Here is a 23,484-nt window from a genome sequence, read left to right as displayed (position 1 = left end):
TCATCACCTACTCCAAGCTTGTGAGATAGAAGCCTACATCGACACACTCTTGGCATGTGGATGCAAATCCAACCAAGAGCCAAGCTTCAATGCATGCTCATCTCCTCTACCATGCTAATTAATAAGCTAAGCTATGCTAATATGAGTGATTATGTGAGGAGATGTACATCTTTCTCATAAGATACTCCTTCTTCCTCTCAATCTACTCTCATACCCTGCTAGCTCTCACCATCTTCGAAGGTGTGTGGGGTCTTGGGTTTGAGATCGGGGATAATTAATGTTGTGTTAGCTAAGTGTTTTGCGTAGTGCATGAAGCTTTCATCTTCATTGCACTAGCTAGTTTTGAAGGAACACAAAGAATTGTATTGTACAATGTCTCTCTTGATGGGAGAAACCATAATACAAGCCTTTTGGAGGGGGGACCGGCTCCATGCAAATCCGGTCCTCAACTGTTGTCAATAGCTTAATTTCTCTCTCTTTTGAAAGTATTGTTCATGCTATCTAACTAGGTGTTATGCTTTTTGTTGCTCTCTCCACCCAAGCACTCTTGTAATTCTCATTAGGAATCTATTCTAATGAAATGCCCACTATGTTCATGCTAATTTCCGCTACACACAAGTTTTTAGGCCATTAAATGTTACAAGGAATGAACAATAGCGTTATTTTTTACGTGCTGAGTCTTCTCTCTCTCTCTCTCTCTCTCTCTCTCTCTCTCTCTCTCTCTCTCTCTCTCTCTCCTCGTTTCTCTGCTTGCATAGCTTCACGCCATGAGTCCTGCACCTCAAAGGCTTCACCCGCCATAGTTGCAACCTAGCATGAAGAAGCATAAGAATAGGTCAAACCCCACAAATCCCAACACCACCTCGACCCACTAAGCAATGGCGAGGGTCCTCCCGTCCCCTTCTACACGACATCCCTGATCTAAGCACGTCTTGCGAGGTGCCCATCGGCAGTTGCCCATGGAAGTCTACCTCTGATCCGTCGGTTAGGAAATAGAGAGAGAGAGAGAGAGAGAGAGAGAGAGAGAGAGAGAGAGAGAGAGAGAGAGAGAGAGAGAGAGAGAGAGAGAGAGAGAGAGAGTATTCATAACGGCAATAGAAGCCCTTGCACTTGCTGTATCATTCAAACAACCTTATTGGTGCATCCTTTGCTGGCGCAATCGTTGGAGATGTTCTTTTGAGAGTTTGAGTATGCAAAGTACAAAGGCCCTCTCAAGCTGCCCTATGACACTCACCATTTTGAGGATTTGTTAGGCGCCATAGCCAAGTCCAACACTACTATTGCTACGCCTCCACTTAAGCTCACATTGCCCTTGGTTTACTCCACTGCTGAAAATAAAACTTTTTCTCAAAATTTAGAAAACCTACGTATGAGAGGTAAATTGACTATATTTAAGGGTTCTTACACTATTTTCTCTAAATTTTGTACCTTTTCTTACCTTCAAATTTGAATTTTTGTGGGATTACACTAACCATAGTTTTTTTTCGAGCACTGGTCTACTCTATCTCCCACCTCGACTCACTAATCCCCACTTCTACACGACAGTCCAGATCTAATCCTCTCTTACAAGGTGCTCGTGGCCACTTGCCTGTGGGATTTTGCCTCTGATTCATCTTTTAGGGAATAGAGAGAGAGAGAGAGAGAGAGAGAGAGAGAGAGAGAGAGAGAGAGAGAGAGAGAGAGAGAGAGAGAGAGAGAGAGACATTGAAATGCTCGGGGTAATTCTAATCAGATTAACACTATTCCTCTCAAAATCTAGGTGAGACAAAGAGAGAATCCATTGGTTTTTGGGGGCGAGAGAGAGAGAGAGAGAGAGAGAGAGAGAGAGAGAGAGAGAGAGAGAGCTCAATGCTATACTATTCGCTCTCTTTCCTACATTTATTGCTTTTTGAGCATCGTAGCTTCTTATCTCTCTTATGAGTTCCCAAGCATGTTTGAATTTTATACTACCTATGGCCTCGATCCTCGCCAAGAGAGATAAGTGGCAGGACCAACTCCATCATGTTGAGAAACCGGTTTATGATCTTGAAATCTATTGGAGCGTCCCCGGCCCCCGCCCCATTTCCTCGGCTTTTGCAAGTGGCAACTCAGCCATATTGGTAACAAGCTTGCTGATGGCAGTTTTGCCATCTATAACAGCAAGAGGAGGCACATCCAACCTTTGAGTAGGTCTTGAGCACCAAGTCTCCCCTCAATCGCAGCTGCTTGCAGCACTTGGTGGCCCTTTCTCTCTGCACCGCAACCAATGGCGAGACTACATCTGGTTTGAGGTGAGGTCTGCTGATTGCAAAAAGGCTAGAGATTCTTATGTCTCTAGCCCTATTCTAACATGTAGACGAAGTAAATGGAGAGAATGTAAATTGATTGTTTAAATGTCTCCCTACTTAAAAGTACCAAGTTTTGAAAGTTCTTACACTAAATTTCTCTTAGTTTTGTATGTACTCTCACCTTTAAATATGAAGTAAAGATGCAAACAACTAAATTTGTAAGTTGGTGGATTACACTAACCCTAGGTTTTGTCTGAGTTTTGGTGGAGAGCAAAGGAAAGGGAAAATTTGTCAACAAGTGCTAGCTCAATTGATAGAGCAAAAGCAGGGCACTCGTGGATTCTTCCCACTCAAAAGTGCACAAAGCCCACCATAGCCCCACCACACCTCTACACTCAATTATCGAGGCTCTCACTAGCACCACCACAACATCAATCTAAAAGCTTAGACGGTCACCCTCGGTGGAGAGTTGTTTCAATGGAGGGAAGAGGACATATTGGCTATGACAAAGGACAACTAAACATATGGCGTTGACCATGCTTTTGAGGTTGGCTAGAGCTGCAACATGTGCGCACAATAAGAGAGACGTGTTGATAGAAGGGGGGGGGGGGGGGGGGGGGGGGGGGGGGGGGGGGGGGGGGGACTAAATGGCACGGGGTCTTAAATGACCCCCCAACCATGGGATCGACGACGAGGGATTGAGGGTGGGCATCTCGAGGAGATTCTACGACGACAAAAATTATGGCGGCATGTGCCTGGGCCCAGACTACTCGAACTCAGACGTGTGATGTGACAGCCCCGTGCTCTAACCAAGCCCGCATATGCATTTCATTGAAGAGTAGGCGTGTTCACATATACTTATGCTTGTCTGAGTTTATTCTCTAGATGTCTAAGTTTACTAAATTTGTCCGAGTTTATTTTTAAAAAATCGAACAGCACCGCATGCCTCTGCTTTTGTGCGTGGAGTTCTCTTCCATGGATCCCATGATGGGGGCTTCATTCAAGACCCCATGTTCTTTAGTCGTAGGCGTGTTCACATATACTTATGCTTGTCTGAGTTTATTCTCTAGATGTCTAAGTTTACTAAATTTGTCCGAGTTTATTTTTAAAAAATCGAACAGCACCGCATGCCTCTGCTTTTGTGCGTGGAGTTCTCTTCCATGGATCCCATGATGGGGGCTTCATTCAAGACCCATGTTCTTTAGTCCTGTGTGATGTGAGAGAGAGAGAGAGAGAGAGGCCGCCGAAATTAAACTTATACTAGTTAACTAAGCACTGAGCACTTAGACCACATCGAGGTCACGTGTTGCGTATAAAGTTGGGGATCGTTAGCCTAACATTGTGTGATATCTGGTTGGGAATGCAATGCGGTGATGGTGAATCGTGAAGGCTTGCTTGGCGCTGCCCTCGAGCTGGGGGCCATGGATCAGGAGGGGGAGGAGTTCCCTTTCAGCCCAGGCCAAAAAGTGGAGTCCAAATCAAACATCAAAGGCTTCCGTGGAGCATGGTTCCGTGGCGAGGTTACCCTTGTTTTGATCCTGTTGATGTTTCTCATAATGTTTGTGAGCTGGAACAGTCGCAGCAGGACAATAATGATAAGCTCTCAGATGACGATATTGATTGGTATGAAATAAAAGGCAAGGCTGGGTTCTCCCCAAAGACTAGACTTGTGGGCACTAGACCATGTCATCTCATCTCGTCAACAACTTGAATATGGCGTCCAATTAGGAACTTATTATTGTGATTGAAGAAATAGCTTTAGAATTCAAGGCCCAAACGGTGTCCTAGCCTAGAAGTGAAGGTTTGATTATTGACGCGAAGGTTGTGAAGAGGAAATGTTTGGGGACTTGCATGGTTTAACTAAGTCCTTGTTTTCTGACGAGTCTTTAATGGCATTCCAATGATAAGATTCAGTAATCATTTGGCAGGACTTCTTTGTGGCTATTCTTTCATAGTAATTGAGCAGTTTCATTTAATGCAAGACATATCTCTTAAGAATCAATGTATGTGAAGCCAAACTAGATTAAGTCGGCCATGTACCAAGGGCTTGTTTCTTGGAGGCCTGGGACAGAAAATAGACTTCCAATCCAGTGTTTGGATTGCTCGGTCTTGGAGAGAGTATTGCTTAGAGATGAAGTTACCGTATATCCTTCACAAAGTAGGAAATAATGAAGAGATGTGTCCTGAATTAGAAAGATTAGCATTTTTGTTTTGTAAACAAAGTTACAAAACCTATCTGCCATGTGTTGATGGTGGGTTGTTTGCAAAATTGACAAGGGTCTGCCTGCCTTTGAGTGGATGAAGGGGCTGATCTGCAACATTTGAGGGGCTGAGAGTTGCAATGAGGGGTGAAATCTGCGATGGAGAGAGCAGAAAGGAGTTGCCACCTTGGTCTGCAGGAGGGCCGATTACTATCACCACAGAGAGAAGGATTACTTTTGCTTATGGCTATCTCACGAAGGGGAATTGAGCCACTTTGCTCGCCGGTCTCTATCCAGATAAAGATATGTTAAAGGTGAAAGCTAGTCTATTGATTTGAGCAATGGAGAAAAAACCGTAGAGAACCTCGTATCCTTCATCTAAATGCCCATGTAGCTAGCTGGCTTGGAGATTGTGTTGGTTATACAGACTAACCAATAATGACCTTAAAATTGCAGATGCTGCTCTCACTGAGTTTTGTTCAGTCTTTTCGGTCTGCTTACGTGTGAGGTAGATTCCCTACTTGAAGGTGGTATCAGAGCAGATTCGATTCATCTTCTATGAAGGATCCAATCCCTATACTCACAAGATTTGGTTGACGAATCCTGCCAGGAGGAAACTGTGGCGTCTGACCCGTCCAGCCCGGGCAAGAACAATGAAGATTCCAATGGACATCGTCCATCTTTTGAAGATTCGGAGCAATACAGGCCATCTCCTCCTACTGAGTACGAAAGAATGGGGATGCAACGGCAACAACGGGTTGATGCTTGTGTCCAACAAATGCTTCAGTACTCCAAAGATCCACAATATGCGAATTTTTGGCCAAGTATCCACTTGACGAGATGCATTCAAGATTGCGCTCCGTCATCATATCATCTCTGAAGTCAGCACTGAAGAAGCCGACCACACCTAGGACTCTTGCTCAGAAGGTGTATTCAGAGGATGAGTTTGAAGAAGCAGTAGAACGACGAGTCAGCAGACTCATGAAAACCATGAAGTGGCCCGGAAATCAGAGTCAAGCAACAGACTATCCAGGCTACTTGGGTCGGAGATCTACTTTTGAAAACGCCAAGAAGGCAAAGAAACGAGTTAGATTTGAGGATGATTTCAGTTCGTCCTCATCTTCTTTTGATAGCCCTCTGACAGTTCTTCGACCTCCGAGTCTAGTGACGAGGGAAGAAAGTGCAAGAAGAGGAGAAAGATCCAGAGAGACAGCGCAGGCAAGAAGGCAAAGAAGAGTCGAACCCATAGAAGATCTTGGAAATATTGCGATGGTTCAGGCGAGGATTCCTCTTCCTCAAGAGTTCATAGTCTGATGAGCCGATGTTCGCAAAGAGGAAGCATTTTTACAGAGCCAACCAATATGATTTTCTCGAGGATAGGAAGAAGAAACTCAAAGATTTTAAGGAGGGCGGGCAAGCAATAAAGTTTGACACTTTTTCGGGCTTTAAGGACACGCATCGGACGAACGACCCAACTATAGCCACCATCTGGCAGCAACCCCTGTTGTGGGGTCATAAGAGTACCCAATCACCAAGTGAACACAACAATTTACGTTGGTGACGATCAGCAGCCCTTTTCTGCTTTGCTCGAGTCTTCTCCAAGGCAAGCTTGATTTTCTTGTACATTTTATCCATATTCTCAACATATCGATCTGCTTCGAAAATTTTGTCCTTTGTGTGCAATATGGGAGGAACCTTTTTGCCATCCTCAATAATATCAAAAGGTGCCTTGCCTATTGACGAATGCACTGTATTGTTGTATGCTTACTCAAGCATGGGCAAATACCATTGGCACTTGTCCTTGTCATCTGACACACAGCATTCAATAGATCTAAGACAATAGAATTAGCCTCTTCTGACTGTCCATCAGTTTGTGGATGAAATGAAGAAGAAAACTTGAGCGTGGTGCCCATGTTTTCAAACAAGCCTCTTCAAAATAGGTTCGTCATACGAGGATCACGATCACTGACAATAGACTGTGGCCTATTATGGTACTTGAACACATTGTACATAAATAATCGTGCCATCTGATCAGATTTTATCTTCTTCCTGACAGGAATAAAATGGACTTGCTTGCTGAACCTGCAGATGTTGGTGCATATATCATCATTCCTTATCGGCGTTCTTGGAAGGTCAAGGATAAAATCCATAGCAATACTTACCCTTGGCTTATCTAGAATAGGTAGCGGGTGTAAACCCTGGTGCCTTTTGCCTATCAAACATGACCTTTTGGCAAATCACGCATGCTTGCACAAAGGCATCCACATCTCTCCTCAAAGTAGGCAAATAAAAGAATGTCTTGACCGCTTTCCCTATCGCATCTATACGACGATGCCCTGTGGGGCATGGCTGTCTACCATAACCTTATGTGGCAATGGCCTAGTGACACATAGTCTGCCTTGCGTTGTCATAAAACCATCCTTGAGGAGGTAGTTCTCATGGCATTGCCCCAATCTTGCAACTGGTCAAAGATCCTTGCAAAATCTTCATCAGTAGCATACTTTTTCTTCTTGTCATCAAGCTCATGATATGATAAGGGATTGACATAGCTGAAATTTGTGGCTTTCTCGATAACGCATCAGCCACAACATTCTTTTTGCCTTCCACATGGAGAATTTGAAAGTGGAACTTTTGCCCATCGCATATGCTTTTCGGATAACTTTGACTGTGTTAAGAAGTATCGCAAGGTCTAATGATCTGTTTGGACAACAAAATCAAGGTAGTGCTTCCAACTAGAAAGCGCATGAATCACGGCCAGTAGCTCTTTGTCATAGATTTGCATAGTCTTTTGTAGCCCTTGCAAGATTTTGCTCTTGTAAGCTACTACCCGACCATCTTGCATTAACAGTGTCCCAATACTATTACCGCACGCATCACACTGGACCACAAATGACTTGTTGAGATCCGGTAAAACAACTACTCGATCCGAAGTCATCTTTTCGTTCGGGGGTTCTTCTGCGGGTTCTAAATGTTGAAAACTGAAAACGCTGATGCTTGTGGGGATTCCGTTGCGAAGATCTGCAAAAACGTTGTAGTGTCTTGCAGATGCAAAAACGCTAGGGCTGAAAATGGTCTTGCTGTGGAGAATTTGCTAACGATGGGGAGTCTGCTGCTTCTTGTTGTCGCCAGGCTGATGTCAAAGAAAAAACGCTGGCTGAGCTAAGGTTTTATCCAAAAACGCTAGCCTTCTGCTGTGGAACAAAACGCTAGGGCCTCTTGGGGGTTCTGCTGAGAAGTTGCTTGTTGAGCGAGTGCTCCTACTGCCTCTTTTGCCAAAAAGTGCTAGCTTTGGTTTGCTTATATATTTCATTAGCAAAATTGCCCTATCTAGTTTCCAACAAAAGTCGCTTAATAAATAAGTGAAAAATGTCAAAAATAGGGAAAATAGGTTTTAATGCACTGAAAAATTCTCCTGATGGATTCTGATGGAAATGCTGATGATCATGCTGTGTGCAACCAGAGGATATGCATCTACTTTAAGTGTCTGGACATGCACGGTCTGCGAACAGACTCACAAAAGTGCCAGAACACTTCCTATTCTAGACTGACTGAACTGAATTAAACCCATGTCATGAAGTAGCTTGTCCACGTACACATAGGGTTAGATGTATCACGTGACATCCCCTCCTTTTCAAAGTGAGGTACTGGTACCGAACTGTATGGCGTCGAGGGAGATCGCCAATAGGGTCTGGAATCCTGGAAAGGACTCGTCGCCGGCCCACTCTGATGCGTGGGTCATGCGGTACTTGAACTTCATAAAGGTCTGCAACGCTTGCTTCTTTGGGCCGTGCCGAAAGCGACAGTCTTCTGTGGCTGCTTCGATGCTTCAACTTCGTCGATAATCATGCTTCTTGCTTCTTCAAGAATCTCCATGGCTGAAAATTCCTGAAACCACTTCCAACAGAAAAACATGAACATACCTATTCCATGTAAAGTGACTGAAAAAAATCTCGGCGTCCTCAAAGACTGTGCATGCAATGTAGATGAACCAATAGACGGAGTGCCAAACCGTTCACCACACACACGCAAACAATGAGATCGACTTTTGTGTTTTTGATCTAATTCAATCAATTTTGGCAAATCACAATGGACATGCCTATGCTTGTTGCTCAATCTTTCTTGTGCTCTTTCTACGACTATGTCGTGCCAAGGAAGAGACATGGAATGTGACTTCCTTGAATGCATACTTTTCAGCTTTTCATGAACAATCCGCATACATCCGTTCTCATTCATGAATGAAACGTGCTCAACGTACAATATGTGATGCCTAGGAAAAGGGATCACATAAAGGTGCTGACTAAAATACAAGAAACGATCATGAATGAAGCACTCGAACAATGCGTGTTGACTTATCATTCAAACACATAATACTTCCTGTGAGGGTTCTTTGGACCTAGGTTGGAGAGCCAAGATGAGTTCTTCCTGAGGGATCGAAACTTCCTGAGGGGGTTCTTTGGACCTCGACTCGAGAGCCAAGATCGGTTCTTAGTGATTGATCGGACCTTCTTGTGGGGGTTCTGTGGACCTCGACTCGAAAGCCAAGATCGCTTCTTCGTGATTGATCGAATCTGCAATGAGGTTAGCTTCACTAGAAAAAGTATTAACTAAACCATCATCCTTGTGAACAATCACATCGTGATCCTGCAAATCATCATGCTTGTGAGAAATCACATCTTGATCATGTAAATCATCATGCCAATTATTATCATGCAATTCATCATGCTTGTCATTATCATCCAAATCATCATGTTTATCATCATGCAATCCATCATGCATGTCATTATCAACCAAATCATGTGTGTCGTGCTTTGGAGAAGAAGAGACTTAGAGAGTCCTCTTTTCTCGAATCTCTTGCATCTGTGCCTGCACTTGAGAAAAGAATCGGAACAAGGCGGCTTTCCTTTCGTTGTGCTCATGCTCTATGGCTGCCATTCTTTCTTCGTGTTCACGTTGTATTTCTGTTTTTCTTTCTGCGGCCTCCAAGCGTGCTTGCTCGCGCTCACGCTCAAAGTCTGTCACAAAGTGATGACGTGGCGGACAGTAGAAACCCTAAAATTCTTGCAAACCCTAATTTCTGCCAAAAACCCTAATTTTTGGAAATCCGGAGGCTATTAATATATATATATATATATATATATTTTGGAAAACGAAGAGCGACGCGAATTTTGCTTTTTTTTTTATAAAAAAAGAGAAAAAGACTCTCTAGGAGAGAGAGAGAACTGATGCTTTTTATCTTAAAGCTTTTGGGGCACTGCTTTTGGGCATCCCTTGTAACCTTTAAATTAGTGGTGAGGGCCTCACTTCTCAGAGCATCTGGACGCAGAGTCTGAGAGTGAAACCCTAACCGCTCTCTTGTACTTTGATGATTGATTAATACAAAAAGAAATACCGAAAGGGGCGCCAGTCTTTGGGGCCAATATCTCTAGGCACGGAACTCCGTCGGGCCAGTGCAAATCTATTGTGATCTGTGAATTGTTTTGAAGTGGTTATTTGGTGCTGTCGTGGTTGATTCTTGACTTGGAGTGTCCAAGTCTGTTATAGTGGTATTAGAGCACGGCCGATTTCTCTTCTACAGGAAATCCGATCCCCAATTTTTTTTTTCCGCGGCACCTATGGCTTCGGGCAATGATCAGTCGACTCCCTCTACATCTGGAGATGCGGGCTGGGATCACAACGAAGATTCAGACAGGGAGTATGGCCCGCCGCGGCCTACTCAAGCGGAGCAAAGAGAGATGGAGCGTCGTCGATTGATTGGCGATGCAACAAAGATGATGCTCAATTTTGCCAAGGACCCGAAGATGGCAAAATATATGAACCAGACCTCTTTGAAAGAGGTACAGATGGAGTGGCAAAGAACCACAACACCACTCCCGAAACCCGCTCTCAAGAAATCTTCTGCCTCCAAGAAATATACGGAGAAGGAACTGGAGAACGTGGTTGATGCATGGATTGCTCAGCTTTTCGACGTGCAAAAGCACGGCAAAAAGCAGAAGAAATGCATTGACTTCCCAAGATATTTGGGTCGTCGGTCGACTTTTGACAAGGTAAAGAAACAGAAGAAGCGTGTTCGATATGAAGGAGTACCCCGTTCTTCTTCTTCTTCTTCTGATAGTTCTTCTAGCTCCTCGGATTCGAGCGAAGAAGACAGAAAAGGTAAAAAGCGAAGCAAGAAACAAAGCTTCGGAAAGGGCAAGAAAAAGGCAAAGAAGGCTACATTTCGCCCAGAGACTTACAATTCTACTGAGGACTCGTCTACAGACAACTCAGATTCCGATGACGGAAAGTTTTATGCGAACAAGAAGAATTTTTACAAAACCAACCAGTATGACTTTCTCGAAGATAAAAGCAAGAAAGTCCGAGAGTTTAAGGAAGGTGGCCACTCGATCAAGTTTGATACTTTTTAGGATACTCAGATGCCTCGAAGGCTTTGTCTTTTATATAGCAGTTTGACATCGCTTTCGCGGGAGGACGCTATTCAGAGCACTCCAAGATTCGGAGAGCTACCTCTTACCTTAAGGGGAATGCTCGTACTTGGTGGTCCACGCTTCTTTTAACAAGACTGCGCCAGTTAAATGACTGAAATTTAAGAAGCTTTTTATTTCTTCTTGGTTGACGCAAGAATATGAAAGAGATATACGAGCTGCTTGGAACCATCTTCGGATGACCAAGAAAGATACAATCGATGCTTATTGTGAAAGATTCTGGAGCTCTTTTCTACCCGCCTCTTCATTCAAGAAGATCTCGTTCAGAGAACAGATTGAGCGGTTTACCTTGGGTCTACCTACAGAGATCCGAGATCACTGCTTGGAACAAAAGTCAGCTTCTATTCAGGAGTTGATGAGTCATGTGAAGCGGGGCTTTGCCATTCACTCTGGCAGTCTGACCTACCCCACAGATGAGGCCATGACACAACGAGCCGAACAGACTTTTGGGAATGAAAGTAGAAAGAAAAAGAGCAACCCATAGAAAAATGATGCACGACCCAAGCTTACTCTTGAGGAGAGAGCTCGCTTCATCAGAGAGGGGAAGTGCTTTGGATGCGGGGAACATGGACATATCTCCGCGAAGTGCCCTAATAAGGCACAGAAAGAACATAATGATAAGACGACGACAGGTCTGAGAGTTCGAGAGCAGCTGAGGAATGTGGCAGAAAAGGCAGATAGAAAAGCAGAACTGGTACCACATGGCGTGGGACCTGCACCGAATCTAATGAATGAAAGTACAAACTTTGCCGCTTTTGGGCAAAGTGAAGGATCACGAAGCTCTTTTGAAGGAGCCAAGGCCAACTTCTTTTCACTTGGAATTGGCGGCTCGATTTGGAATTACGCCCGACAGACTGACGCCACAGGCAGAGGTAGTTCTACTGGCACCCGGATGGGATGTTGCCATTACACCGAGCATTGGCAAACTTTGTTTGCAATGACAGGGGTGTTCAGGGCACGCGAGTGACGTTCGACTCAGGATCCCTTGGTACCACAAGAACTACGCCGTGGTTGACTACCGGGCCGAGAAAGCGACTTTGATAAATGAAGGGCTTAGAGATTGTACTTGATGAACTTCAGTTTCTTACTCATTCTTTTGGAAGAGAACTGAACGATGGATAAAGGTTGAATATGTTTTGACCTGATCAAAAGAACGCCAAGATTTTTCTCCACACTCATGCCGATTGCTTTTCAGAGGGCCTGAAGATCAAACCATTGATCTGATACCTGGAAGCACGCCACCGAATCAGCCACCTTACCGTGTGAGCCGAGTACAGAATGAAAAGATTATGAACCCAATGAAAGACCTCTTGGAAAAGGGTCTTGTCCAGCCTAGTACTTCACTGTATTGCTCTCCAGTGTTGTTGGTTTTGAAGAAAGACGGATCTTGGAGAATGTGCATCGATTATAGCACTCTCAACGAAATCACCATCAAGAACGGATTTCTGATTCCTAGGATCGATGATATACTCGACAGGTTATAGGGATCCTCGTGCTTTAGCAGGATTGACTTGAAGAGTGGATATCATCAGATCAGGATAGCGCCAGGAGATGTCTACAAGACAACTATTCGGACGACTTTTGGGTTATTTGAGTTTTTGGTGATGCCTTTTGGCTTAACCAATGCTCCTGCGACATTTAACCGGATGATGGACAGGATTTTTCGAGAGTACAGGCTATTTGTTGGCACTTTCTTTGACGACATCATTGTTTTCTCCAAGAATGAGGCAGAACATAGAGATCATCTGCTTCAAGTCTTTTAGGCATTACGAGATCACACGTTAGTGATTAATGCAAAGAAAAGTGAATTTTTCCTACCAGAGATACAATTTTTGGGACACATTGTGTCAGCAGCAGGAGTGCAAATGGACCCGGCCAAGATAGAGACTATCCGTGATTGGCCCAATTTGAGGAATGTCCATGAAGTTAGAAGCTTCTTGGGACTGCGTTCGTACTACATGCGGTTCATACGAAAGTTTGCAGAGATTGCTTCCCCTTTGCATACCTTGACACAGAAAGGAGTACCTTTTTCGTGGGGACCCACAGAGGTGATTGCCTTTCGGACATTGAAAGAGAAATTGACTACAGGACCATATTTGACTTTGCCGGACTTGCAGAAGTCATTTGAAGTATTTTGTGATGCTTGTGGTCGTAGTCTAGGTGCGGTCTTGATGCAAGAAGGCCATGTCATAGCTTACGAGAGCCGTTTGTTCTCTAGGCTGGAGATGACAGCACAGATCTATGAGAAAGAGCTTTTGGCGGTTATCCATGCTCTTACTCAGTGGCGGCATTACCTACTCGGAGCGGATTTTACTGTCTTTATAGACCATCAGAGTTTGCGCTGCTTCTTGTCACAAAAGCAGCTTTCGGAAAAGCAGATGCGGTGGGCGAACATCTTGTCACAGTTTCACTTCCAGATTTTCCATGTGCAGGGACAAAAGAATGTGGTGGCAGATGCTTTGTCTCGGAAACCGTTGGTTCTGGCTGTTTCCGCAATACATCATAGGAGCTTCGAGGATATGGTCGATCAGTATGCCACAGCCGTTGAGGGATAAGGTTATGACTGAATGCCACTGTCCACCTTTTACGGATCACCGCGGCATTGCTACCACCATGAAGGGGGTAGAGAGATACTTCTTTGGGCCGAGACTCAAAAAGGATGTGGAAGAGTTTGTGTGCAGTTGCTTGGTATGCCAGAAGGTCAAGTTTGACAGGCATAAGGCACACGGATTGTTACAGCCTTTACCCATACCCACCCACCCCTGGGAAAGTATTGCAATGGATTTCATTTTTGATCTCCCGAGAACACAGAATGATCACGATGATTTTCCGATTACATGGCACGTCTGAGACTATTGTCTCCGACATGTTGGAATTAGGGTTGCAGAGAAACACACAGCTTGGAGAAGACGAAGCAAGCTCAAGGCACACAATAGAGAGTGTGTTACTTAGTGTGCAATGGAAAGATTGATAGCCCTAGAGTGATGGGCGTATATACAATGCACGGGGAAAAAAACCTCCTAGAGAGGGAAAAAAATACCCCGGCGGTCCTAGTGTGTTCACACACATCACTACCACATGTATATGGTAACAAATCCCCCGTGGAGTGATGCGGTGAACGAGAGCTGGCACATGAGTAAAGGGAAGTGCCATGCCCTGAGGACAGGATCAGTCCACAAAGGGGAGTAAGCCCAAAGCTTTGCGGAAAGCTTCAAGCTTCTCACGAGACAATGCCTTTGTGAAAAGATCTACAAGGTTGTCCTGTGTTGGCACATAAGCCAAGGTGATCTCTCCTGTTGAGAGCCTCTCCCTGACATAGTGGTAATGCACCTCAATGTGCTTTGTGCGAGCATGAAAAACTGGGTTCCTCGCAACTGCCAATGCGCTCTGACTGTCAGTGTAGATAGTGTTGGCAGTGTCCTGTCCAACACCCAAATCAGCCATAAGGCGTCTGAGCCATACACACTCAACCGTAGCTGTGAAGACTGCCCTGTACTCAGCCTCACAACTCGAAGTGGCCACAGTAGGTTGCTTCTTGCTCAACCATGATATACATGAACTGCCAAGCATGAAACAAAAACCACTTGTGGACACTCGCGTGTCAAAACAACCAGCCCAATCTGAGTCCGAAAAAGCATGTAAGTCTGGCGGCAATGATCCCCCCTTGGGATAAAACAAGCCAAGATGTAAAGTGCCACTAAGGTAGCGGAAAATTCTCTTGACAGCTTGCCAATGCTTAGACCCTGGGCTATGCATAAATCTGCTGACCTGTGAGACTGCAAACTGAATATCCGGCCTCGTGTTGCATACATAAATGAGGCAACCAACAGCAGTTTGGTAAAGAGTGACATCAGCAGGATCACCAACATCATGTAGACATTCAAACCTGTTTCCATGGGAGTGGCAATAGGTTTGCAATCCTCAAGTCCAAACTTACATAGCAATGTCTCTATGTAACTTTTCTGACACAAGGCAATACCACCATCACACTGCTTAAACTGTATACCCAAATAATGATGCAACAGCCTCAAATATTTCATCTTGAAAGTAGCATTCAAATCAGCCTTAAATTCAGCAATATGTCTCTCATTTGGTCCAGTGATCAACAAATCATCAACATAAAGAACCACAATGAGAAGTACATCACCCTCACGCTTTACATACAATGTGCTTTTTGTTGGATTGTTACGAAAGCCTTGTTTGACCAAATGAGTGTCAGCTTTCTCATACCAAGTACGAGGAGATTGCTTCAACCCATACAAAGCCTTGTTACATTTGCACACTTTGTCCTCTTGTCCTTTTATGACAAAACCGCGAGGCTGCGTTACATAAACTTCCTCAAATATGTCACCATTCAAGAAAGCAGTAACAATGTCTGATTGATGTACATCCCAACCAAAATGAGCTGCCAATGCACATAGAAAACGCACAGTAGTCATAAGACAAGTGGGAGCAAAAGTCTCTTCATAATCTATGCCTTTTTGCTGTGCATAACCCTTTGCAACAAGTCGAGCCTTATGGCGATCGATCTCACCATCCGGCTTGCGTTTCAACTTGTAAACCCACTTCGTACCAATGGCCTTTTTGCCAGGAGGCAAATCACATAAAGTCCATGTGTCATTCTCTATAAGTGCATCATATTCTGATTGCATGGCAGCCATCCAATTTTCTGAATTCTGTGCTTCATCAAAAGACAAGAGGCTCCTCAACATCATGTAAGCTAGACACAGCCAAAGCATAACAATCAGATGCATAAGATGCATGGTGAGAGCCTGAACGAGTACGACTAGACAAAGGTGCATCCAATTTACTGTCACGCAAAGTGTGCACCAGCCATTTTGGCATACCTCTAGCCTGCTCATTTTCAGCCCTTTCCTCATCAAGTACATCATGTACATCTGCATCAGTAATAGGCTGATCTAAAACATTTTCAGAAACCCCCATAGGCTGTACATTTGCCTCATTGGAACTTACATTCGTATTTCCACCACTAAAAAGAGGCAACAAAGTGTCATAAATGTCCTGTGAGCTTACATTACTGTCTCTAGTACATGATAACAAGGGCTGAGCAGAATCTTTCACAAACACTACATCCCGAGAAACCAGAATACGTTTTGTTTGCGGATGATACAACCTGTAACCTTTGCTTTCAGCACTATAACCAACAAAAATACATTTGACAGCCTTATCATCCAATTTTCTGCGCTGCACTTGTGGCACCAAAGCATATGCCAAACAGCCAAAAACACGCATGTGCTCAATAGAAGGCTTTCTATCATGCCATGCTTCATATGGAGTAATAGACTGCAAAGCTTTCGTAGGACACTGTTTAGTACATAAGTGGCACACATGATGGCCTCAAGCCAAAAAGAATGCGGCAAAGCTTGACTTTTGACCATACATCGTGCCATTTCCGTCAGTGACTTGTTTTTCCTCTCAGCAACACCATTTTGCTGAGGCGTATAAGGCACTGTACATTGGTGTTTTATCCCACGACTAGCCAGAAATGCATTAAATTCATGAGACATATACTCCCCCCCTCGATCTGAACGGAGGGTGCCCATAGTACATTTCGAGACATTTTCAGCCATAGCCAGAAATTGTTTGAAGCACATAAAGACTTCGGACTTCGCTTTAAGCGGAAATACCCATGCATGCCTGGAGTAATCATCAATGAAAGTCACGAAGTACAGGTAATTGCCCAAGGACGGAGTTTGCATGGGCCCACAAACATCACTATGCAAAAGCTGCAACCTGCATGTGGCCCGAGCTGAACTATCCTTTGGAAATTTAGAACGTTGTATCTTACCCAAAATACAGCCTTCACAAACATGTTTGACAGGTGCTCCAAGAGGTGGCGAAGAAGCAACCATATCAGATTTCTGCAAACGCAGCAAACTGGCAAAATTCAGATGACCAAAACGTGCATGCCAAAGTTTGCATCTGAAATAGCCCTTGAATCTGCAACAGCATTTGCAAAATTTTGTCCACACTTGTCATACAAAGTGAGCTTATATAGCCCACGGTACAAAAGCCCAGATGCAACAATTTCATCACCAAAACAGTCATCCACAAATTTGATTACAAGTCCAAGTCTAGCAAGTGCGGATACAGACAAGAGATTCTTCTTGATCCCAGGTACATAAAGTGCATCAACAAGTGTGAAGGAACTGCCATTAGCAGCAGTGAGCACAATCTTTCCAACTCCCTGAACTGGATAAGAGGCGTTGTTGGCACAAGTGACCGAATTCCCATGAGGGACTGACTCGAGAGAGAGAAAACAATTCACGATGTGAGGTAATGTGCTTTGTAGCACCACTGTCGAAATACCACACATGTCAATCTGCAACAATGACAAGCATGCATCATGGACAGCAGGATTGTAAGTGCACTCTGCGCTAAAAGCCCATTGTGCATCAACATCAGCATTACAGTCTCCTTTCACAGAAGACTCAACAATGGCTGCATTTGTAGTGGAACCAGCATTTGCAGTGGAACCACCCTCTTTCTTCTTAGCCTCTTTGGCCTTCAACTTAGGACACGACTTGATCAAGTGATCATTGGCTTTACAATAATGGCAACGCATCTTCTTTTTGCCCTTATCACCAGAATTGCCAGACGAAGTGCTGCCAGCAGAAGCATTAGGAACAGAATTTTTGCCACTCGCAGCAGAACCATAAGAAGTGGCTGCATTACTGTTACCACCCTTTCTTTGAGAAGCAATAAAAGCCTGTTCAACTGCACGCTGCCTAGTCCTGTTTTTTCTGGAAAGTGACTCTTGCAACAGCAATGTGCATAATGCATCAAACTTGACAACTTCAGGATTTCCTTGGGTCATCAGTCTCCAAGTACTAGCAAAAGTCTGGTAGGAATCTGGTAAGGCATCAAGAACCGTCTGCACAAGGGAACTGTCTGAAATGACTTCACCTGCAGAAATAAGCTGCTCATTGATATCCTTGACACTAGCAAGGAAAGTGTCCATATCATCTTCCTCATGCATAATCTTCGATTCCAGCTCTTTACACAGCAAAGCAATTTTAGCCTCATTGCGGCTTGCATAAAGACCTGCTAAAATATCCCAAGCTTGCAGATTTTGCTGAACGGATGTGAGGAACAACGGTGCGCTTCACAGACAACGCAATCAGTGCATGAGCCTGCGCATCCTTAACATCCCAACGAGCTTGTTCTACCGTAGGCAAAACAACTCTAACAGCTACAATCCTTGCAGCAAGACCTGCAACATCCTCAACATCGCCTACATCCTCAGAACCAGGACGTACATCAATGCCCTGCACAATGTTCCAGACACCCTTTGACACAAGAACATGTTGCATCATATAAGCCCACATAGGGTAGTTGTCCCCATCCAACCTGTCCTCAGCAGCAAACATCTTGAACACATCTGTGTTGTTGTTGTCAGCCATGATAAATGCTGCACCTGATGTGAAAACTATCCAAAAATAGGAGAAACGGAGCGAGAACAACCTGTGCTATATAGCACAAACCGTAGAAGACTATAAGGCACCTGTTATGCAGAAAACGGCACTGACAGAAATTCTGCACAAAATGACGAAATAGCCTGTGCAGTACTGCCTGTAGTGGAAACGGAGGCCGAAATGAGCCCAAATCAAAATTCTGAGCAGACCAAGCTCTTCGAGATCTCCCAAAATTTTGTCGACCTGCGATCGCTCGCCAAAGCTCACTGAAATCGGAGAAAGTGAGCAGCATGGCTAGAGCAGCGGGCGACTAAGCCCGGGAGGCGTGACCTGCTCTGATACCAATTGTTGGAATTAGGGTTGCAGAGAAACACACACAGCTTGGAGAAGACGAAGGAAGCTCAAGGCACACAATAGAGAGTGTGTGTGCAATGGAGATTGATAGCCCTAGAGTGATGGGCGTATATACAATGCACGGGGGGAAAAACCTCCTAAAGAGGAAAAAATGCCCCGGCGGTCCTAGTGTGTTCACACACATCACTACCACATGTATATGGTAACGCGACAGAGACCCCAGATTTATGAGTTTGTTTTGGAAGGCAATTTGGGAGAACATTGGCACGCAGTTGCAGTTCTCGTCATCGTTCCACTTGCAGACTGACGGGCAATTTGAGATTGCCAATTCAGTGATTTTAGATTTATTGAATCTTGTGTCTCGATCAGAAGACTCAATGGGAAAAGAACCTTCTTTGGTGGAATTGCCTACAGTAAACACGATACACTCTTTGACGGGAAACGCCATGTGAGATTGTTGAAAGTGTTGCGAAGGTTCCATCCTTCCTGAGCACGAAAGATTAGATATTGGAAGCGATGAATATTCGTGAGATTTGGATATGGCTTTTGCCAAGGTTCGCGAGACTTTGCAGGAGTCTCAAGAATGACAGAAAAAGGCAGCGGATCGCCATCGTCGCGACTTGAAATTAAAGGAGGATGATTGGTGCTCTTACTTTTGAGAAGGCACGCCACGAAAGAAAAAGGGAAAGCAGAGGCTTTTTCCAAAGCTTAGTATGCGATACTACGGACCTTTCCAGATCACTGACAAGATAAATGTTGTCTCCTTCCGATTGAAACTGCCAGATACTTGGAGGATTCACAATGCATTGCATGTGAATCTCTTGAAACCTGTTAAGGTGATTTGCCTGATGAGCAAATCGAAGTGGAAAAAACGAGGAGATCCTTGTTCCTGAACAGATTTTGGCACATAACGATACGAAGAAAGGTAAAGTCCGAAGGCGGTTCTTGGTTAAATTCAAGAACTTTCTTGCATTTGATGCGAAGTGGATGGAGGAGGAGACCTAGCAGATACTCCTCAGATTGTGAAACTTTACCTCGATGTTTGGGTTTAGCATAGTCTACTCCAAACGGAACCCAGAAACAGCTTGGCCGAAGATGGTGCAGTGGGATGCACAAGAGGGGGTTACTCCGCTCCTTTGTCAAAGATGCCTCGATTTTGATACTAAAGTCACTGATGTCTCTTTGAGCTTCAGGGATACTGAGACTGACAGTATTCTGCTGGATGACTTTATGAATGGAATTCCTTATAATGATACGATTTTGTTCTTGACTTCTTGTGAGTGTAGGAATTGATAGCCGAAATGACTGCAGCATTTTGGTCTACTTGATCTCGAATAGACATGGTTGCAATAGGGGTTAGTCAATCGGACATCGATGAGGTCCCGATTGGACCTAGATGTGATTGCTAGCTACATTGCCGATAAATCATGGTCTAATATCCGAATGAATGTTGAATGTCATGTGATGTCCTGTGATGTCTTGTGATGTCGTGTGATGTGACTGTCGATTTTTGTACATGTGCTAGATGTGTGTTCCTAGTACGTAGGTACTAACAGTCAGTGTTTGCTAAGACGGTTTTAGGCTTTTGTCGGTTTTGCAGGTGTAATCGCGGTCGATTACAATGTTTTCAAGAGGGGGGTATGTCACAAAGTGATGACGTGGCGGACATCAAACCCCCTAAAATTCTTGCAAACCCTAATTTCTGCCAGAAACCTTAATTTCCGGAAATTGCGGAGGCTATTAAATTTTTTTATTTTTTATTTTTGGAAAATGAAGAGCGACTCGATTTTGCTTTTTTTTTATAAAAAAAGAGAAAAAACTCTCTAAGAGAGAGAGAGAGAACTGATGCTTTTTATTTTAAAAGCTTTTGGGGCTCTGCTTTTGGGCATCCCTTATAACCTTTAAATTAGTGGTGAGGGCCTCACTTCTCAGAGCATGTGGACGCAGAGTCTGAGAGTGAAACCTAACCGCTCTCTTGTACTTTGATGATTGATTAATACAAAAATAAATACCGAAAGGGCGCCAGTCTTTGGGCCAATATCTCTAGGCACGGAACTCCGCCGGGCCAGTGCAAATCTGTTGTGATCTGTGAATTGTTTGAAGTGGTTATTTGGTGCTGTCGCGGTTGATTCTTGACTTGGAGTGTCCAAGTCTGTTACAAATCCGCCTTTCTTTCTACTTTTCTTGCTTCGCGTTCTAACTTCCTTTCCATAAATAACTGCTTCAACTCCTCCATAAGAGTTATGCAATCCTTGGCATAGATGGGGAAGGGAAGGTCGGAAAAACCTCATGGTGGGGAAAATTCTTCTCGCCTCTCTCATGCTCATCACCTCCAAGCAAAGTATCCATTCCGCTTCGACTGATGACCATCTACTGAAGTCGTGGATTCTTGTGGGTTTGTGTGGTCTTGGGTTCTTAAGTTTAGGAGAACTTGGGTTCTTATGGGTCTTGGTTCTTGGTTCTTGAGTGTCTTGAGGTTCTTCTTTCGCTTGCAATCTGTGTTAGAGAAGGATCTTCTCTTCACCCGAGCTCTTCTCTTTTCCGCGGGTGCACCCCTTGCGGCTTGCGCTCGCACCAAGGTTCTTTTTCCCACCTCACGTCGATTGGCCGGCCGCTAAGTGCACGATCCGCTCTCAATGAGTGAAAAAAGGCACAAGGGGGCTGGACAAGCCCTTGGTTTCCTGTCACTCTTCAAAAACACGATTAGGAATCGACACGCCTAAGAGTCTTGGGTTACGTACGACCGCAACAAGCAAAAAAATTATTGTGGCTCTTTCCTTGAGTGATATAGAACATTGCCAAAGCTCTGATACCATGTAAGGTGCAGCGGAAGTGAATGTTTGAACTTTGCTCAAGATGAGTGCTCCGAACTGTGCTCAAGGTTCCTTTTACTTACGGAAGGGAGAGCCTTCCCTTCCTTTAGTGAGAGAGTGCAATGGACACAAACAAAGTGAATGGGCACTATGACCCTCCTTCGAAGGCCCCACTCTCTATGGTGAGAGTGGTCTACTTATGATTGCACAAATCCTACAATGCTTGGACTTGCCGACGATGTCGACGACGACGACGAGACGGCTGAAATCTGAAAATGCGAAGGGCTGAAATCTGCTAATCTTCTATCTGTTGAATTCTGACTCTATTTCGATGACGATGTCGATGGCGACGATGCAATAACGACGCGCTGAAAACGCAGATGCTGAAATCTGCGTTTTCCGGCTGAAACTGTAAACTTTGTGGATCTGACCGTGCGGCGAGGATCTGTTGCGGGAGGTGAGATTTGCGAGTTCGGGGGTTCTTCTGCGGGTTCTAAATGCTGAAAACTGAAAACGCTGATGCTTGTGGGGATTCCGTCGCCAAGATCTGCATAAACGTTGAAGTGATGCAAAAACGCTAGGGCTGAAAATGGTCTTGCTGTGGAGAATCTGCTAACGATGGGGAGTCTGCTGCTTCTTGTTGTCGCAATGTTGTTGTCAAAGCAAAAACGTTGGCTGATCTGAGGTTTTGTCCAAAAATTCTAGCCTTTTGCTGTGCCAGCAAAAATGCTAGGCCTTGGGGGTTCTGCTGAAAGTTGCCTGGTGAGCGAGTGCTCCTGCTGCCTCTTCTGCGAGAAAGTGCTAGCTCTGTTTGCTTATATATTTCATTAGCAGCAATTGGCCTACCTAGTTTCCAACAAAAGTTACTTAATAAAAGCGAAAAATGTCAAAAATAGGAAAATAGGTTTTAATGCACTGAAAAATTCCCCTGATGGATTCTGATGGAAATGCTGATATCATGCTGTGTGCAACCAGAGTATATGCATCTACTCTAAGTGTCTGGACATGCTCGGTCTGCGAACAGACTCATAAAAGTGCTAGAACACTTCCTATTCTAGATTGACTGAACTGAACTAAACCCATGTCATGAAGTAGCTTGTCCATGTACACATAGGGTTAGATGTGTCACGTGACAAAGTAAAAGCCCAAAAAGCTACGGCCATCGTGCACAGCTTTCAAGTTTGGCCATGTCTTGATTGCTTCAACCTTGGCAGAATCCATTTGGACACCATCCTTCGACACTATGTGGCGAAGAAAGTGGATCTCCTCCAAGAAGAATTCACCTTTTTTAGGATTGACAAGCAAGTTGTTACTGCGTAGCCCTTCGAACACATGGTTATGTAACCGGCCTATTAACTCAAAAAGGCGGTAGACTTTACTTCAAACCTTGATTTAACTTTCACCCATTATTAGTCGTCTATTCTACCTGTACTATAATGACACAAGAGAGGGGAATGGTACAGATGCTAGAATGCACGTGTATGCGAGTCAGACACTAGATTGGCCCCTAAATAGGCGCCCCTTTCGGTATTTCTTTATTCTTTTACAGTTAAGAGGAAGTACAAAGAGTGCTTATAGCACTAAACCTGTATCCCGCAGTTTCTATCCTGTTTGGAGGAATTTGGGCAGCATAACGACGCAGAACCCTGCCCAAAACAGTCTGCAAGTAGGGATCCTAAGGAGACTACTGTCCTTGTCCCGATTCCACCTTTAATTGACCAAAACAGGCATAACCACCTCTGTAATTTCTGGTTTATTGACTGGTTTTTCTATGTTTTCAGCTCCCTGTAGCCCCTGCAGTGTTCCCTACACCTTGGACTAGTTGCCCCTTGAATCTGGAAGGATTTAGAGCATCGAAACAGCCCCAAACCTGCAAAAATCAGAGTTCCGGGAATCCTAATCTGTATCCAACAATACAACACCTGTTTTGG

The 23,484-nt window shown here is 44.4% G+C and overlaps 1 protein-coding gene across 3 annotated transcripts in view; it reads left to right on the top strand.

The window, feature by feature from the left end:
* Positions 1–3,498: 3,498 nt before the first annotated feature.
* LOC147438510 (uncharacterized) overlaps positions 3,499–23,484 on the top strand; it is a 37,062-nt gene continuing 17,076 nt past the window's right edge. For 2 of the 3 annotated variants that reach the window (XM_086484607.1, XM_086484606.1), the window contains exon 1: positions 3,499–3,787. In XM_086484607.1, the coding sequence (XP_086340733.1) occupies positions 3,641–3,787 (147 nt within the window). In that variant the 5' untranslated portion in view covers positions 3,499–3,640. Of the gene's footprint in view, positions 3,905–23,484 lie in introns of all 3 variants that reach the window. The other variant, XM_086484608.1, reaches the window with a different exon arrangement.

Source organism: Adiantum capillus-veneris, chromosome 16, assembly GCF_014529385.1.
Source record: "Adiantum capillus-veneris isolate H3 chromosome 16, ASM1452938v2, whole genome shotgun sequence".
NCBI lineage: Eukaryota > Viridiplantae > Streptophyta > Polypodiopsida > Polypodiales > Pteridaceae > Adiantum > Adiantum capillus-veneris.
Note: the sequence above shows the minus strand (reverse complement) of the source record. Positions and strands in the feature narration are given on the sequence as shown.